Source organism: Lynx canadensis, chromosome B4 (genome assembly GCF_007474595.2).
Source record: "Lynx canadensis isolate LIC74 chromosome B4, mLynCan4.pri.v2, whole genome shotgun sequence".
NCBI classification, from domain to species: Eukaryota; Metazoa; Chordata; class Mammalia; order Carnivora; family Felidae; genus Lynx; species Lynx canadensis.
In genome coordinates, this window is record NC_044309.1 from 22747663 (window position 1) to 22766704 (window position 19042).

Below are 19042 nucleotides of genomic sequence, written 5' to 3' on the forward strand. Positions count from 1 at the left end.
TGATCTGGACAAGGGGACCCCAGTCATGGCCAGTAGCATCTGACAGGAATTCAATTTGGTAACCACTTTGGCTTTCAATTTATTTATTTATTTATAATTAAGAAAATTTTTCTCGGTGTGTGGTAGACAGGAAGAGAGTAGGACTAAGTTATCTTTGAGATCTCACAGTCTCTCTACACATATTTATTTGCCTTTAGAATTCAAAAGTCTCTCATTCTGTAGAACGTAGGTGAGAGATGGATTCAAAGAGAATTTCTTGCTGTCTTTATTAAAACAAATGAATAAATTGGAGCCAAGAATGTGATTCAATAAGGTATATAAAGATATCTAAGGAAGAGGTTTTAAAATAAATTACATTGGCTTTCATGTACATTTTTGTTATAAACAAATTACAAATTTAATTGTCATTTCATTTAAATCTAAACTCTGTTCCTTTCAGATTCTAAAGGACTGTAATCACAAATCTGATAGATTTGCTAAAGCAAAGCCACCAAGTTAAGCCACCATCAGATAGTTCAACCTTGGCAATTCTCAAATGTGTTATCCACTTTAAGGAAAAGTCCTGCTTCTCCAAATCCCATTGTAGGATATAGACATTAATGTATTAAGTGTACTTGCTCCGCTGATTTATAAACACCCATCTTTGGCCAAAATTAATCATATTTCAGGAATCTTACCTGTTCTGAATTAAAGCAATTACTTGGGAATAGGTCTTTCCAATAACACTTTCTCCATTGACTTTTATAATTCGATCACCTACAAAGAGGAATAAAAAAAAAAAAAAAAAACACATGGGGAATTCCTTAAAAAGGCATTTCTGAATACTTTTGAAATATTTTTTTTAATGTTTACTCACTTTTGAGAGACAGAGAGTGATCGGGAGAGGGGCAGAGAAAGAGGGAGACACAGTATTTGAAGCAGGCTCCAGGTTCTGAGCTGTCAGCACACAGCCCAACACGGGGCTTGAACTCACGAACCATGAGATCATGACCTGAGCTGAAGTCGGATACTTAACCGTCTGAGCCACCCAGGTGCCCCAACTTTTGAAATATTTCTTAATGTACTTATTTTTAACATATTCTTGTTCATTATCTTTTAAAGTATCTTTCACAAAAATGAACCTAAATTTTAATACATACAACTTCTGATGAAATAGAGCTAGGTCTTAAGAGCCCCAGGCAATGATGAGCTTAGAAATGCCAAAAGGTATAGTCACCAAGTGGCTCTAGCTATACTATTTATAACCCTATCACTTGTTTTCTGAGTTGCAGAACTCCTAGCTTTTTCTCTGTTTACCCTGTCATCTCTGATAGAGAAGCATCGTTCAGTGCGCTTAGACAGTTGATGGTTTTTATTACCTTGCTATCCTCTACTTTCAGTCTCATTTCCTTGTAGTATCCTCCCAACACATTTAGTTTTTTTTATTAGTGCTATATTACGGAACTTGAATATGGGTGTGCACATGGTTTTGGCTTTCTGTATATTAACTTGTTCTTCATTTTAATAAAGAAAAGGACATTTGGATTACTAGTAAGAATTCAGGGGAGCAGAAAGGAAAAGACTGAGAGAGAAAAGACATGGGAAATAGAAAAAAATGTACTTTCTGTGTGCTTCTCACAGCATCTCCATATCTTCCTGCCTTTGCGAGGCTTAGGATAAGATAGGAGATACATTCTGGGTAATGGAATCCCACATGTACACTGATATACATGTTATACACATTAATGAGATTAGGATTAGGCTTACTTTAACTATGACAGAAGAGATAATCAATAAATAGTGCATCCTAATAAATCTTAGTGGCAACATCCGCTGATTGTACTATTTATAGCTGAAAAGACTACACTTTATTCAAAAGGCAGTAAAACATAGTTTTTTACTAATTTCCATTTAAATTATTTCATATTGAAAACAAAGAGTAACTATTTTAGTGTGTGCATTAACCTAAACTAAATCTCTTAGTTTTTACTAAAATCACAGAGGGGCACCTGGGTGGCTCAGTTGGTTGAGTGTCCGGCTTCAGCTCAGGTCATGATCTCATGGTTCGTGGGTTCAAGCCCCATGTCACGCTCTGTGCTGACAGCTCAGAGTCCAGAGCCTGCTTCAGATTCCATGTCTCCCTCTCTCTCTGCCCCTCCCCTGCTCAAGCACTGTCTCTCTCTCTCTCAAAAATAAATAAACATTAAAAAAAAAAAAAAAAAGACTTGCTGAAATCACAGATCACAAGAGTATTTTAGAACAGTTACCAGACCGCATCAACGGATACCTACGGATGAAGCAGGACTTGCCTTCCACTGTAGACTTAGGTTATTCTTTGCAGTGCAAATTAGTTAATTCACTTCTGGCAGATAAGATACTTCCAAATCTTGGATCTCCAAGATTATTTCAATTATGCCAATTAACATCTTTATCATTTGGCTTTTTTGTAATCCTCATCAAAATTAAATGTATGCAAAACAGGTGCTTTTAAAAGGGCCCCCAAGAGTCCATTCTCTAAGTGGTAACCAAAAGTGCTCCTAATTTCTAATTTATATTAAGTTATTTCTGTCCAAACCCATCAGTTTGGGTATCAAGAAACACACAGCTAAATAGGTTTCAAAAATAGTAATAACTGATGCAGAGACATAGGAAAAAACATACCGGAGATAAAAATGTGGAAAATGAAACATGGAAGAAGGAAGAAATGAAGTAAAAAAGAAATTACAAGGTATTGTTTAAAGAAAAATATTAGCACCTGTGCATAATCCAGCTTCAAAAGCAGGTCCCCCTTCTTTAACCTGTTTAACAAATATGGTGTCCATTGGTTCCAAGCGGTTTCTTGGTTTTCCTGCAGGAGAAAAAAAGCCCAAGGCATGATTTTAGCTCACAATATTTTATTAAAATGCCAAAAGAGAAAATGGTATTTTAGGCAACGAAGCAAAGATTTTTAATGAAGCGTGAAACACATATCCTGAATATGGATGCTAAAATCATAATTTAGGAGTTTTCATTAATTCAAACATTTATTTTGCTTCTTCTAGAACACAACTACCGTCACAATAGTAATGGTTTCCATTTAGTAGGGACATTCTGTATGTAAATTGCTACACTAAAGACTAGACATGCCCTGAGAACTAATTTTTACAGCACTTAAGTGTTGCTACCACTACTGCATAAAAGAGGAAACTGAGGCTAGGATAGATTAAATCCTCCCAGGTCACATAGCTAGATTTCACAGGCAGTACGCACTCTACTGCTCTTTAACACTGCATTGTGCTAAGCATTAAGTTATAATGATTACTAAGATTCAGCCCTTTCCCTTCAGGGGCTCTGGTGGGAGACAGACATACAAACAAAATGATACTGTAATATAGAAAACAATAATAAATAAAATATACAATCATAGCAATGACAAGCGCATGATCAACTCCATAAGTCAATATTTCACAATCTATCGATGGATCACCTGCATTAACACTGAAAGTGCTTGCTAAAAATCCATGTTTCAGGGTCCAATCAGAAATCTGCTTTGTCAACGAGTTTTCCAGGCGATTCTTGTATACACTAACATTTGAGAACAATTTACAGTTTCAATAAAATAGAAATCAAGGGAAGATTCCCAGATGAGAGGGCATTTAAGCTAAGTGATAAGCACCAAGGCAAGGACTGTGGTGGGAGGTAAGGCGAAGAGGTAGACAGCGGTTCTCAAAGTGTGGTCCCCAGACCAGCAGCATTGATATAACCAGGGAATGCGTCACAAATGCAAATTTGGCGACTCCATTCGAGACCTACTGAATCAGAAACTCTTGAGATGATTGTGATGCACACTCATGCTTGGGAACCACTGAAGTAGAAGACACAGCCCTGACTCTTAAAGAACCTGACTGAGAAAATGAAGCACATATATATGCATGGAATAATATAGTAATATATGTTAAATTGCAATGCTAGGCAAAAGATGAGTGTCAAATATTAAAAGTTTACATTTCTTGCCATATAAAACTAAATTTTCATCATGGTGTATCACAAAGGTGGCTCAAAAAATTCTTAATAAAGGAATATATCTCAGTAGATTCCTTTACATATTTAACTATTTACTCTGAAGGAATTCCTCTGAAGTCATGAATGGCTAAGTCAATCACTTATAATGCAACAGGGTATAGTGGAAATTGCTTGTTTTTAGAAGCCAGTAGATATGGATCCAAATCCTTGCTTTGCCACTTGATAATCTAATTGCAATTAAGTAAACACTTCTACTTAAACTATTAACTTTTTCTTCTATAATAGAGATAATTATTCTATATTTTTACATTCTTAAAGAGTTTCCACAAAGGCTAAATGGAGTAATTCCTCAGCCAATGTACATTTCCACTCTTCAAAGAGCTTAAATGAAAACTAGTGACATATTTTTATGTCTTTAAGAATTAAAAACATGAAAAGTAATCTACTATCCAATTTAAAAAATTATAAACATACTGTATATCATATATCTTCCCAAAGAAACTTTATACAGCCTTCTATGTTCAGATGACATGAAAATATTATAAACCCTTTTGTCATTTCTGATGACTGCTTTCTCCATGAGGCTTTGGAGGAAAAAAAGAACTAGTTTTGGTTCAATCCCTACTATAAAGAAGAATGTCCTAATTCTTAAGAGATATCTGTTAAAGTAGTTAGGGACTAATTGTTAGGATTATATGATTATATCTCTATAATTATATCTGCAACTTAATTTTCAAATGGGTTGGGAGAAAAAATAAACCAAGATACCCACACCCCCCAGACACACATGTGGATAGGAGGTAAATGAATTAAATATAGCAACATGTTAGTTGCTGAACCAAGATGGACAAGGTTTTTGCTGTGTGTTGAAAATTATACTAAAAAGCCGGGGGAAACTTCCCGTGGATGTCAGGCTTTATTTTTCTTCACGGAACTTATCACTCACTATTTAAAATTACATTTTTACTTGCTTGCCTTTTGGCTGTTTGTCCCTCCCACTAAAATGAAGAGCAGGGATTTTTACCATGTTCTCTGATATCCACAGTACCTACAGCAATGCCTAGTGCAGAACTGGCATTCAATAAATAGTTATTCAATGAATAAATAAATTTATTATTTAGTTCGATTCTCATAACAAGCCTTCGGGATGGGCATTATGATCCTAATATCGTCGTTGTACCTGAGAGGAAACAGACTAAGTAACTTATAAAGAGGCAGAGTAGGGATTTGAACTCAGGTCTGAATCCAAACATGGTGTTCCCTGCTGCTTCAAAAATAATTGAACTATTTATTCATTTGTCAAGCTTTACTGAATACAAGTAGATAGTCCGCTTATAAAGACTTTGAATAGAAAAAAAGTTTCTTTTCAGTATCACTCACTTAAAATGCAATTACTTAATTTCAATCAAGTCCGTAATCAGTCTAGGTCTCTCTGTAGCCAACTCAACATTTACAGGAGCTGGCATTGAAAGAAAACCATCTACTTTTTCTTAGCTAGAGATTTGAGGGTTTAACTAAGTTTTACTGAATCAAGTCATTGCTTTCATGGAAAGATTTGTACAATAAAAGAGAAGAAACACTTTTCTCATTAATGTTTTCTGGTCCACTATGTCCGAAAGGTGATTATACCCTACTTATATTTAAAAATACAAAATGTAAATGACATTAATAATTTCTATTAAAAAATTAAAAGTTAGCTGGATAGCAGTGTAGTAAACCCGATAGAAAATTTCACATATACAGAACAGATGTAGTCCAAAATAATTTTGTTTTCATTTCTATAAAAGAAATATTGGGGCGCCTGGGTGGCACAGTCGGTTAAGCGTCCAACTTCAGCCAGGTCACAATCTCGCGGTCCGTGAGTTCGAGCCCTGCATCAGGCTCTGGGCTGATGGCTCGGAGCCTGGAGCCTGTTTCCGATTCTGTGTCTCCCTCTCTCTCTGCCCCTCCCCCGTTCATGCTCTGTCTCTCTCTGTCCCAAAAATAAATAAACGTTGAAAAAAAAAAAAAAAGAAATATTAACTTTGCAGTGATTGTCATTACAAATCCAGAGACACTCTGTCATTGACAAATCTTTCAATACACTGTGCCTGAAAACATATGAAGGTGGAAAAGACTGAATAAAATAGGGGCCAATATTATAGCAGAAACTATTACATCTGCTGAGAATTACACTTTTGATTCTTGTTGTCACTTTCCTTTCTGAATTTTCTCTAAAATCTGACTTACTATTGCTACCTAGATATTATCCGATTCCTTCTGGACAATAGAAAATTGATATCCCTTAATTACAGACAGGTTTCACTACAAAACATACTTCTTTTCAAATTCCATGTTCCTTGACTCTAAGTCTTGAATTAAACACTTGGCTCATTAATTTTAACAGTGTCTTCTTTTTATAAGATGGACAGAGAACGACAAATACCATATGGTTTCATTTCTATGTGGAATCTGAAAAAAAACAAACAAAAAACCAAAACAGACTCAAATTCAGAGAATAAACTGGTGGTTGCCAGAAGGGAGGGAGGTTGGTGGGCAGGTGAAATAGGTGAAGAGGATTAAAAGGTAGAAACCTCCAATTATAAAATAAGTAAGTCATGGGATGAAAAGTACAGCATAGATAATATAGTCAATAATATTGTAATAACTTTGTGTGGTGACAGATGGTAACCACACTTACATAGCAAGCATTTCGTAATATATATAAACGTCAAATCACTATATTGTACACCTGAAACTAATATATTCTGTCAGCTATACTTCAATTAAAAATTTTAAAGAATTTTTTAAAAGAAAAAATAATTTTGAAAACCATCTTCTCTTTAATATATCCTACTGAAACTGGAAATGAAAAATATCAGATTTAAAATGTGTGTTTACTCAATCTTTTGTGTCCCTGGTTTTTTCTGTTTTGTTTTTCATTTTTTGTTTGTTTGTTTGTTTGTGTTTTTGTGTTTAAGTAGCCTCCACGCCCAACGTGCAGCTTGAACTCACAACCCTGAGACCAAGAGTCACGTGCTCTACTGACTGAGCCAGCTAGGCACTCTGTGTCTTTAGTTTTTTAAGTCAATTTCCAGATGTGCAAAACTAAAAGTCTGATCCTGAGTTGTGGTAATTCATAAGGAAAAATGATTTCTTACTTCTCTGTATTATCATCTGGCAGGGCCAGATAGCCTCCCTGGAAATTCTTAGTGAAAAGCCTCTTTTAATTCTACATCTGTGCTTTATACTTTCTCATTTCTTTTAAAGAACACATAGGACATGCTTCAAAGAACTGTTAAATACCTTTTTAAAAAAGGTTTTTTCATCTTTATTTTTGAGAGACAGAGTGTAAGCGGTGGAGGGGCAGAGAGAGAGGGAGGCACAGAATCCGAAGCAGGCTCCAGGCTCTGAGCAGTCAGCACAGAGCCCGACGCGGGGCTCAAACTCACAAACTGTGAGATCATGACCTGAGCTGAAGTCGGACGCTCAACCGACTGAGCCACCCAGGCGCCCCACGTTAAATACCTTATTCAAGTGTCATTTCCTTGATCTTATCAAAAAAGAAAAGAAAAGAAAAGAAAATATATCTTTTTAGCACACACATGTAATTAAATCTTTCTGTATCTGAGAAAAGGAAGTAAAAAGACAAGAATTTGAATAATCTAAATGGCTAAATGACAATGGCTATGTTATTTAATATACAGTTAATAAAGACTTAAACAAGAAGATATAAACACATATATGAATTTACTTGAATATTAGACTTTGAAATCAGGGGGAAAAAGCACATATTTTTACATTATACTAAATACTGAAAAATAATGAGTAAAAAGGAAGGAAGGAAGGAAGGAAGGAAGGAAGGAAGGAAGGAAGGAAGGAAGAGAAAGAAAGAAAGAAAGAAAGAAAGAAAGAAAGAAAGAGAAAGAAAGAAAGAAAGAAAGAAAGAAAGAAAGAAAGAAAGAAAGAAAGAAGAAAGTAAGTGTAGGTAGTGATTGCCTTCCAAATACCGGATGAATATCCAGGTAGATGTGATTTTTATTCTCCATAGCCCGTATATGGCAGTAGCTAACAGCTTGGACCTTTTAGGCAGATTATGTGGTTTAAAATCCTAGCTCTGCCATTTATTTTCCAGGGAGGGGGGTATCAAATTATACAAGAGTTAGTTGTCTCTCAGAAATTCAATTTAATTGGGCATCCTGTATTTTATCTGGCAACCTCACCTCCCTATGATTGGAGACAAATGATTTATTTGTGATCCAGTTAACTCATCTGAACAATGAGGATGATGGTAACATATCCCCACCTGACAAGCCTGTTATGAGGATTAAAAGAGATAATCCATTAAAATGCTTATATAATGTCTAATACAAGTAGGTATTTAATAAACGTTATTACTCTGCTAGACTGATAATAAACGTCCAGAAGGTTTACATACAGATCAGGGATAAATGAGCCAGGGGGCCTGTCACTCTGAAAGTACTTAATTAAATCCTGGTTGAAAGAGTATCTCTACAAATGTAACTGCCAGATTATGGGAAAGTTGAGGAATATAAGCCAAACACTACAGAACGCTAACGAAAAGAAGGTCGAAAAAAATTAAGGGATTGCACTAAAAAGTCTCCAGTAACTGACATGAACTACACACCTGTTTTCAAAAAAGACTGGTGTTGAAACCAGTGTGCTACATCTCTAGGCCAGTGGGCTTTGTCGGTTAAGAAAGATTATTTAGGGGCGCCTGGGTGGCTCAGTCGGTTAGCGTCTCACGATCTCATGGTTCGTGAGATTGAGCCCCATATCGGTCTCTGTGCTGACAGAGCAGAGCCTGCTTCAGATTCTCTCTCTCCCTCTCTCTCTGTCCCTTCCCCACTCGTGTACTCTCTCTCTCTCTCTCTCAGAAATAAACATTAAAAAAGATTATTTAAACCTATAACTTTCTTCTTTAGAGAATGCTAAAATCAAAATCACTTGCAACATGTAAATTATTTCAAAATCTAAACTTAGAATAGAAGCAAACAGATTAAAGCAAATAGATTATTTTAAGAAGTGACAGTTTTGAAGTATGCCACTTGCAAAAAGGACCCTGTAATGAATATCCACAGAGTAACAGGTATAAGTCAGGGAATCCTGTAGTTCTGGGGACAAGAGAAAAATATTTCTTAACAGAGTGAAAAAATATATATACTTTTTTTTAAAAAAAAGTTGCTATTTATTTTTGAGACACAGAGAGACAGAGCATGAGCTGGAGAAGAGCAGAGAGAGAGGGAGACACAGAATCCAAAGCAGGCTCCAGGTTCTGAGCTGTCAGCACAGAGCCTGATGCGGGGCTCGAACTTACGGACTGTGAGATCATGGCCTGAGTCAAAGTCGGACGCTTAACCGACTGAGCCACCCAGGCGCCCCTATACTTTACACAAAGAAATACCATCCATGTTTTAAACAAAAACAAAGCAATAGAAAATAATGGCTACCACTGAGATTAAGCTTTTCAAATTCTTCCTTCTCTCTGAGTTCTCAAGGTTGCTGCTGAACAATTTTTTAAAAAATGGAACCAATCTTCTCATTTATAATGAGAGTTAATTTTTTTAGGTATTCTTTTGATTTATTTCTTTGTTGTAAAAAAAAAAATCTCTACACAAGAGAAAACCGTTGAACTTAAACTGTGCTTCATAGGGAAGTTATACAAGCCTTGGAAGAAGTATACTCCCACAAAGGTGGAGATACATCACATAATGGAACATTAAAGCTCCAGGCATTAATTATTTAAAGAAAATCAATTAAATAGCTTATTGAAATTGATATTTAGTTTTCAGACCAAAAATAAGTGAAACCACAATGTAGATTGAAATAGATACCAGAGTTAAATCTAAATAATGAAAAATGAGCTCAGCTTCTTTTGGATGGGTAATAGATTGCCACAGGGGAGAAAAAAAAGGTTATGCAGAAGAATTTAGTGAGCAAAAGTTAGGAATTATGAAATCTACTTTAAGGCAGAAAACAAACGGGGGGAAATAAACACCAAATTCAGGCTAGTGATTACCTCTGAGGAAAGAGAATAGGGAAGGAGTAATATAAAACACCTTAACCATACTTATAATCATTTATATCTTGGGGGGGCGATTAGGGAAGGGGGAGCTAGAATTGGGGGGAAGGATGTGAGACGGTAATACGACAAATACAGGTGGCAAGCATTTGGAAGCCACATTTTTTCCCCTATATTTTCTGTTTGCCTGAAATATTTCATAACCATTTTTAAATGCTAAAAACAGGCTTCTAATCTTTATTTTGGGGGTCTGGTTTGCTGATGGCATACAAGATTACCCTAAGAGCCTAACAGAGACACATTGTCTAACAAGCAAAAATCCATATATATCATTATGAAGCAGCAGCCAATTTAAGAAGACTGATATGGCAGGTTATTGGGTACTCCATTTCCTTTGGTTATGGCAGAAGCACTAATTAAAAAAAATAAATGTATGCCATTTTATTAAATCTAGGTGTTCCCAAATTTCTACTAAAGGTGCTCTCATTTCCAGAGTGATGGCTAGTACTTTAAAACTGTATCTCCCAAGCCTCCAATCTGCAGCTCCAACAATTATGAGCTTCAAACCTCAAATTCCAATAACCTCTGGACATTGTAAAATGTTGCCTGCTGGGGCTCAGTCAAATTATATCTATTATAAGCAAACACGTATTCTCTACTCAACCTCATCTTCAAGTAGTATCAGGTGAAACATAATGAAATAAAATCTGTTAAATATGAAAAAGCAGACCATATTCTACTTAATCATGATACACTTTCTTTCAACCCACACCCATCTGATTATTTTTGTTTACTTTTCACTGCAGAAAATGTCCAGCATAGACAAAACAGTAGAATAAACCCCCATGAACATGACTTAAATAGCTGCAAAAACCCTGCCAGTCTTGTTTCACTCCTGCTTACTTTTTTTCCCTAAAGTATTTTAAAGCAAATCCCAGATATCATGCCAATTCATCAAGAAATACTTCAAATACTTCAGCATACATCACCAACAAATAGGAACTCTACTTTTTCTTAAGGAAAGATAACAAAACCCTCCCATAGTTCTCCAAACTATGTAATACTCTCCAAGGTGTGGATAATATAAACGGACAACAAACACAACCTTGCCTTCTACATTCATTGTCCCAAATGCCTACTTAACATTAATGAAAAGCAGTATGGCATGACATAGAAATGACAGCACCAAAAGCTATGAAATAAATTTAGAAAGGTTTCACGTGTAAAACACCACAGAACTCTAAGTTCCCAATCAAGTTAACTGTTCCCAATGAATGCTCTGCCTACGTATTCTAATTCAGTGAGGTCATCCGTGTGAGAGAACATACCCTACATGAAAAAGTCCAGCATACAGAACAGTGCTTGGCATATGACAGATGACCAATAAATATTCACTACTGACTTATTCAAATTACAGCCCTAGAAGATGTCAATAGTAAAACTGCCCCAAACCAAGTCAGAGATATGTTTCAGGAACAAAGCTCTTACACTGCAAATGACCTGCCGAAGAATCTCCCTCAAATAAAAGGAAAATGCTGCCACTTAGTAGCAGTTTGAGTAAAATACCACTAGGTGTCAGACATGAATCAAAATTTTCTGGCATGACAATCTATTTAGACAAGAAAGACTCTGGAAGAGTGTTATTCATTCAACAAATATTTACTGAGCTCATAAATGTGCCAGGTGCTGATTATCCTACAATGAACACAACAGTTCTGGGATCTGCCTTCTGGAGTATCTGAAGTTTATGAAGCATCATTTTTCCTCTCTCTCTGAAGTTTCAGGAATTTCACAAAGTATGTCTCGCGTGTAGATTCACAGCCCTGCCATTCCTGTTGTGCTGGATTTTAATTTCTCTGCAAACCCAGAAAAATGTGTTACAGTGTTCTAACCACAAGCAGCTATCTTTCCATCTGTGTATCTTTCCATTTTACCATCGCTGGACCCCTTGACCAATGAAATTTGCCCCTCACATTGTTATCAAGCCCCTCCATCTTAAAAAGGAGGACTTACCAGGCTCCCCCAGAAATCACTCTCTTTCTTGCTAAGAACACTCATGGATCAACAAAATCCGACAGCAACCTCCACTTCCTTTTCTCCTTGACCTTCCAAAGCATTCCATTTGCCAATCTCCAACTATGGAGAATTCTGTCCAGATGCCCATTCTGCTCCTATTCTTGGCCTGCTATTTCAGCATAACCTATAACCCAATGATTTACAGTTTCCAAGTTCAGTGAAGTTCTTGGTACTGCTCACTGAACCTTCAAGGTTGCGGTTTCAAACCTCCAAAAAATCTTCTTAAACTGGCTATTCCATCTTGATTTCCTCACACTAGTTGGATAACTTTGCCTCTTACGGCACCATACCTCGATGGCTGTATCCTCATTTTTTAATCTTTGCCCACATCCATACTTCCTTTGCTCCACCTCAAGTAAGGACTTAGTTACTGGCCTTCTTTAGAACCTTGTTTCCCTCATGGTCTCCTCTTGTGGGTAAAACTTCAGTCAGTCTCTGTTCTTCTCCCCGCTGGACGGAAATACATGTTCTCAGAGACCTACCAAAGCTTCCCAAATGTAAAACAACAATAAATCTTCTCCCTGTCTTTCCACATAGCTATCATCTCTTATACTCCTTCCCTTCCTTTCCATGCTTCCTGAAGAATAGTCTATACTCCTATCCTCATTTCTTTACTTTCAGTTCAGGGTTTCTCAGACACTGGGAAGTATGCCGTTGGGGGCAAAATCGCCCACACACCTCACTCCCATGCTCACTGAGGTTCACTGCTCTAATTTACGTTCCAACCCACTGATATTTGGTTCTCACATCCCGTCGTCTCACTGTACTGAAACTATTCTCCTATCTTACCACTTTGCTACTTGTCAGACTGGGTCCAACAGTATCATTTTAGTCATCAGCCTAATGAATTTTCTGTGACAAATGGCACGTTATCCACTCCCCCCTTAAAATGACCACCTCTTAATTAGTAGGTCGTCGACTCCTCCTGGTTGTCTTCATACCTTCTAAAACTTATTTTCAGAGTTCCTTTTCTGATTCTTCGTTCTCTGACCATCTCTTTGATGTTGTGTTCCCTAGGGTCCTATCTTTTATTCTGTTTTCATGCTCTCTGTGCATGGTTTCATTTATCCCTAGGACTTAATTACAGCATATATAATAATGACTTCCAAATCTATTTTCAATCCCCTCCTCTATGAGCTCCACACCCAAATTTTCAACTAGGTACTGAACGTTCTACAGGCATCAGAAATGCAACTTATCCCAACCTAAACCCATTTCCCCAGAGGAAGATATGCTTCCCCTCTAGAATCCCGCAGTTAATGCCCCTTCCCCCATCTATCTACTCATTTATGCCAGAAAAGCTAAGCATAATCCTCCACAAATCAACCATTGTTGGTGACATAAAATCCACCCCCAAGCCCTACCACCAAATCTGGGCAAATATAACTGCCGGGTGTCTCTGATATAGCTGTTGCAGAACACTGTTCTTCCTTCCTCCTGATAAAGTCCTATTCATCTGTCAACAGCACAGAGGACATCCCGCCTGAGACCCCCTTCCCTGGTGCTTAGACGATTCCCCCTCTGTACTGTGGTCCTGTCAAAACTGTACACACCTCTGTGGTTGCACTTACAGAATTATATTACACCTTCAATGTCCACCAGAGCAGGAGTTTCTGGAAGCCAAGGCCCATATCTTACATACACATTTGTTGAATGTATACAGGCCAGGAAATGTTCTGGATTTTAAGCCAAAATAATGAAATAGAGTTCCTGTTCTACATTCTAATGGAGGAAGAAAATGTTCCACAAGAAACAGGTAGTAGGAGAGACGATGACAGTGTTAGGAAGAATAATAAGCAGAGTGGGAAGGAGAGGGAAAATGAAAGGCAGGGCTGTAATACTATCTTCATGAAATGGTCAGGCAAACCCTCTCTAGCAGGTGACATTTGAACAACTATCTGAAGAAAGCCAGGTTAGAGGCCATATTGCTCCCTTCCCAGCAATCAGATTAGCGACTTGTTCATGGCAGTGACTCAACAAATGTTTGCTAAGTGAATGAATAAGCAACAGGAAACATATTTCTATATATAATATATTTAGCATTCGTATGCAAATATTTCTACTCCGAAAAGTTATCTGTTAAACTTCGAAAACAGAGACCATAACTATTACCATTAACTTATTAGCCGTATCTATGAATCACATACTTTGAATGTAGACTAGCTGGAGAGCAATCAGGGAAAAAAAACCAAACGGGACTATCTAGCCAGATGGTGTCTGTGATCAAGGTCTTAAGTCATGCAGCAGCTGGGAAAAGACAGCTCAAAGTCACCTAATTACAGGATCACCTCTGCAACAACATTTTCCGTGGAGAAGTTATTCCAGGGGACAGCCTACAACATTAATACTCCAAACACGTACCTTCCTTGGCTTTTTCACCTTTATAGCCCTATCCGCAGTTAGCTTTCTGAGACCCTGGATGTCATATATCTTAAAGGTTTTAGAACGCTTCCAGAAACTTTTAAAATTGCATTTATTTTCTTGACCACCAAAGTAACTTCATGCCTTTCAAAGTCTTAAAACCTGCTCCAAAAAATTGGATTTCTGACAGTGCCTACTTTAATCCAATCAAATTCCATTATTGTGAAAATGGCTTCCTGGAACTTTTAAGGTGAAGTTATATATATATATATATATATATATATATATATATATATATATTTTTTTTTTTTTTTACTCTCATCTAACTTGACCACCTTAGCAGTGTATTTTACAAAGAGGTTGCCCAAATTCCTACCGAACTCCAGGATTACCACATTTTTGTTACTACTGTCCCAGCTCACACGCTCAGCAGTTATATGAAATAAGATCTCTAAATTAAAGAAAAAAAAAAAAAGTCTGACACTTTGCATAAAAAGGGGAGAAAGGTGAAAGATAAGAAGGCAGACAAGAGACAATAACTTTCTTCCTCGACAGCGGAGGTACAGACATGAACATGCTGAGTTCTGCAGCTTTGGGAAGAGTCATTTGGGAACAGTGTTTACTCAACAAACATTTGAGCTCCTACCAGGTACTTACTAGGCACTGGAAATTAACAATAAAAGACAGTTTCCTTCCTTAAATAATCTTTGCCCTTAAAGCAATGCATAAAAACACTGTCTTCATAAATACAATGAATAGTCTGGGTATGTAGGAAAATTTCACTTTGCACACACCGATGATTAATTTTTGATAAGAGATATCATTGCCCCTCTTATTTCTGCATTTTCCTGTATCAGATCTGTGCTGCGGCTACCACCTCCCAGAATCAGGTATAGGAGGAAGCAGAAAATCTCAGCTTGTTTACCATGGAGCAGGAGCAATCACTCGGATTAGCTGTCTCCAAAATATGAGGAGGGATTTTCCAGAAGAGAATTAGGGAAACTAACTGTGAAGCATGAAACAATCGATTTACTTCATCTTATACAAAATGGGCTTCCAAACATTTGAAAATAGCTATCACTTTCTTGCCCTCTGCATCTCTTTTGCAAGCCAAAGGTTCAAGTTCTTTCAATCTTCTCAAAAAATACACATCATAAAATTTATATATATCCTTGCCATCACTGTCTTTGATTTCTGGGGCTCCCCAGTGTTTCAACCATGTCCCATTTAACCACAAGAAGATCTGGGAGCCCTCATTTCCCATCCTTTCCCACCTGTCAAATGGAGATGAATAAAATGAATATCTGAAGTTAACTTATCAATAGCAACATGAAGAATCACTTATCTTGTGTGTGTGTGTGTGTGTGTGTATCTGTAAGCTTATACATTTTTATACTAGGAAACATTGCTCGTAACAGCAAACTACAAATAACTTCATAATCTGATTTTATCCATGTTGATAGGATATAAAGATATTTTATTATGACATATGGGCGGCAAATTTCCAATGAAGTATCGATGTACTAGCAAATTGAGCTACTACAAGGGAATGCACAATTTATATTTGAACCAGAGTGCGTATACATGTGAGCCTAGCTGCGAGACAACATCTCCAAATACTATTAATGTCAACCCTATATGTGCAGGCTACTGAACATGAGCCCCTTCCATTTTAAGAGTTTCTTCACCCAGCAGGCAGAAGAAAAGCCTAAGTCCTAGACAGTTAATGAATTAATTAGAAGATTAGCCCACATTTAAGAATAATGTTAACTGGGGGCGCCTGGGTGGCGCAGTCGGTTAAGCGTCCGACTTCAGCCAGGTCACGATCTCGCGGTCTGTGAGTTCGAGCCCCGCGTCGGGCTCTGGGCTGATGGCTCAGAGCCTGAAGCCTGTTTCCGATTCTGTGTCTCCCTCTCTCTCTGCCCCTCCCCCGTTCATGCTCTGTCTCTCTCTGTCCCAAAAATAAATAAAACGTTGAAAAAAAAAATTTTTAAAAAAAAGAATAATGTTAACTGAAAATTATGCTTCCACCAACCTGAAAGCTTACCTGGGTGCTAAGCAAAGGAAGGGGGAAAAGAGAAGGAAACCAATTTCTAAAAAGTGGCTATAGACCAAACTTCACATTGATTTGCAGGCTAAAAATACAATCGCCTGGTTCTGTATAAAAGCAAACACCAGTCTACTTGAAAACAACTTTTTCACCCTAGATCTCAAAAAATCTCCAGTAATAACTTTTGAAGGTCAACAAACACAAAATAGTCCAATACATAAAGCAAAAAAAACCCAACCTATCCTGAGCTAGAAACAGAAAAAAAAAAAAAAAAAAAAAAGGAAAGAGAAACAGAGGAGCGCCTGGGTGGCTCAGTCAGTAAGTGTCCAACTTCAGCTCAGGTCATGATCTCACTGCTCGTGGGTTTGAGCCCCAGGTGCTGTGCTGACAGCTCAGAGCCTGGGGCCCACTTCAGATTCTGTGTCTCTCTCTTTTTCTGCCCCGCCCCCACTCATTCTCTCTTTTCTCTCTCAAAAAAATGAGTTAACATTAAAAAATTTATAAAACAAAAGAAAAGAGAAACAGACCCAGAAAGACTGTTGATAGTGGAATTTCCAGAACCAGATTATAAAACAACTTTGCTTAGCATGTTTGAAGAAATTATTTTTAAAAAAAAGGCCTAAAAATGATAAAGAGAAAACTATAAAAAGCGATCATGTACAGTTTAGTACATTACCCTAAAGAACTTCTAACAATCAAAATTTAAAACTCAAAATTATTAGATATATACTAGAAGAAAATATCCAAAATGCAGCTGGGGAAGACCAAAAACAAAGAGGAAAAAGTAGAGAATTTAGGAGCCATAGGGGACAGAATAAAAACATCTAACATATGTTTAATTGAAGAATTAAGAGAGCATTGAAGAATTGAAGAGAGCCTTGAAATACACATAATACGTGAGGAAACACTGACTGAAAATTTTCTAGAACTGATGACAGACACCCAATGACAGACACAAGAAGCTCAATGAATTGGAAACAAGGAAAACAAAAATAAATTTTCGCCAAGAATAGCCAAACACCAACATGGCCAAACACCAAAGACATGCAGAAAATCTTAACAGTAGATATGAAAAAAGTTTGCCTTCAAAAAACCAATAAACCAAAATATGAATTCTTATGAGCAAGTATAGCAGCCAAAAGAGAGTGGGATATGATCTTCAATATGTTGGAAGAAAATATCAACATAAAATTCTGTAGCAACAATCTTTTCCAAAATGACAGCAAAGCAAAGACCTTTCAGAAAAAAACAAACCAACAAAAATCCCGAGAGAACTGTGACACAACATAAAAGTATCCTGCAGGTAGGAGGGAGAGAAATAAGTAGAGAGAGCATGACCTAAGGCCCTTATATTGTTTCAGAACAGAGTAAAATATTAATTAGCATTAGACTGTGATAAACTTGCATATTATAATTTCTAGGATAACCACTAAAAGAATCACAATATATTATTTAGTCTTAAAGAGAGAAAAGAAATATAAGAAATTCAAAATAAAATAGAAACTTTAAAATAAAGTAGGCGATTAAACAATAAATGTATTATGAGTTGTATTAAACGTAAACAGACAAAAATTTCCAAATCTGACAACAGTGAACTGCCTTATTTCAGAATCAACTCTTCCACCCATGAGCCACAACCAGAAAACCTCGACCAAGTACAGGTAACATTTGTATGAAGGCAGAGACAGCCTCCAAGGCAAGAGCACTCAGAGGGACAAGAGCCCAGAGAAAAGGAAGTCCAGCGAGGTGGTCTCGGTGTTTTACACAGCTTTTCACCTCGAGGCCCTTTCTGCTTCCAAAGCCACAGCTGAGAGACCGAGGGGCTGTGCAGAGCTTCCATCAGTCTCAAAGGGCCACGGGAACAAAAGTGGGCATTCGAGGCCAGCCAAGGAAGAGGGCCTAGAAAACACCACCATGCTTTCAGTTGGGGCCTCCAAAGTAACGTGTGGGGTGAGCAGGGGTGAAAAAGAGAAAGCCCAACCCCGTCAAGCGTGCAGGCGTGCTGTGCAGATTTCCTTCGAGAGAAGCTGCTATGGGGAACACAGCTGGGTGACAGCCCCAGCTGCTGCCCTTTAATATCCACACCACATTCGCACAGAGGCCACGTTTCCCCACGCCTGCCCAAGGATTCTCAAGGGCAGTGTTTGCATGGGAGCTCCCCAGTTGCCTCACAGAGACCTCCATACCTTGTGCTGCAATCTGGCACCTTTCCTACCGAGCCTCCCTTCCCTCTCTTCTTTCACAGATGTCAGACCTACAGTGTGCTCTGAAGTCCTCCCCTGCCTCTCCCGCCCCCTTCTTCTCAATCCTGCACAGACATTTCTCCCACGAAATCTCTGGCACGTCTAACACTGTCTTGCCATCTGTTCCTGTTGTGGCGTCTGTTTCGCAGAGAACCCGAACTGTTACACCAAATGTCAAAAAAACTAAGGCCCACCTTTAGGTAAAGACAGTCTCTGAAAAGAGATGCAAAAATCCTAAATACAACAGAAAACCAAACCTGGCAATATGTAAAAAGTATCATATATTATGAACAAGCTTGGTTTAGTCCA

At 37.6% G+C, this 19042-nt stretch overlaps 1 protein-coding gene across 1 annotated transcript in view; it reads right to left on the bottom strand.

Moving 5' to 3' along the window:
• Nucleotides 1-19042, bottom strand: part of ARHGAP21 (Rho GTPase activating protein 21) — a 136286-nt gene that overhangs the window by 49958 nt on the left and 67286 nt on the right. Inside the window, 2 exon segments of the mRNA XM_030321174.1 lie at nucleotides 678-756; nucleotides 2735-2827. Coding sequence (XP_030177034.1) covers nucleotides 678-756; nucleotides 2735-2827 — 172 coding nt within the window.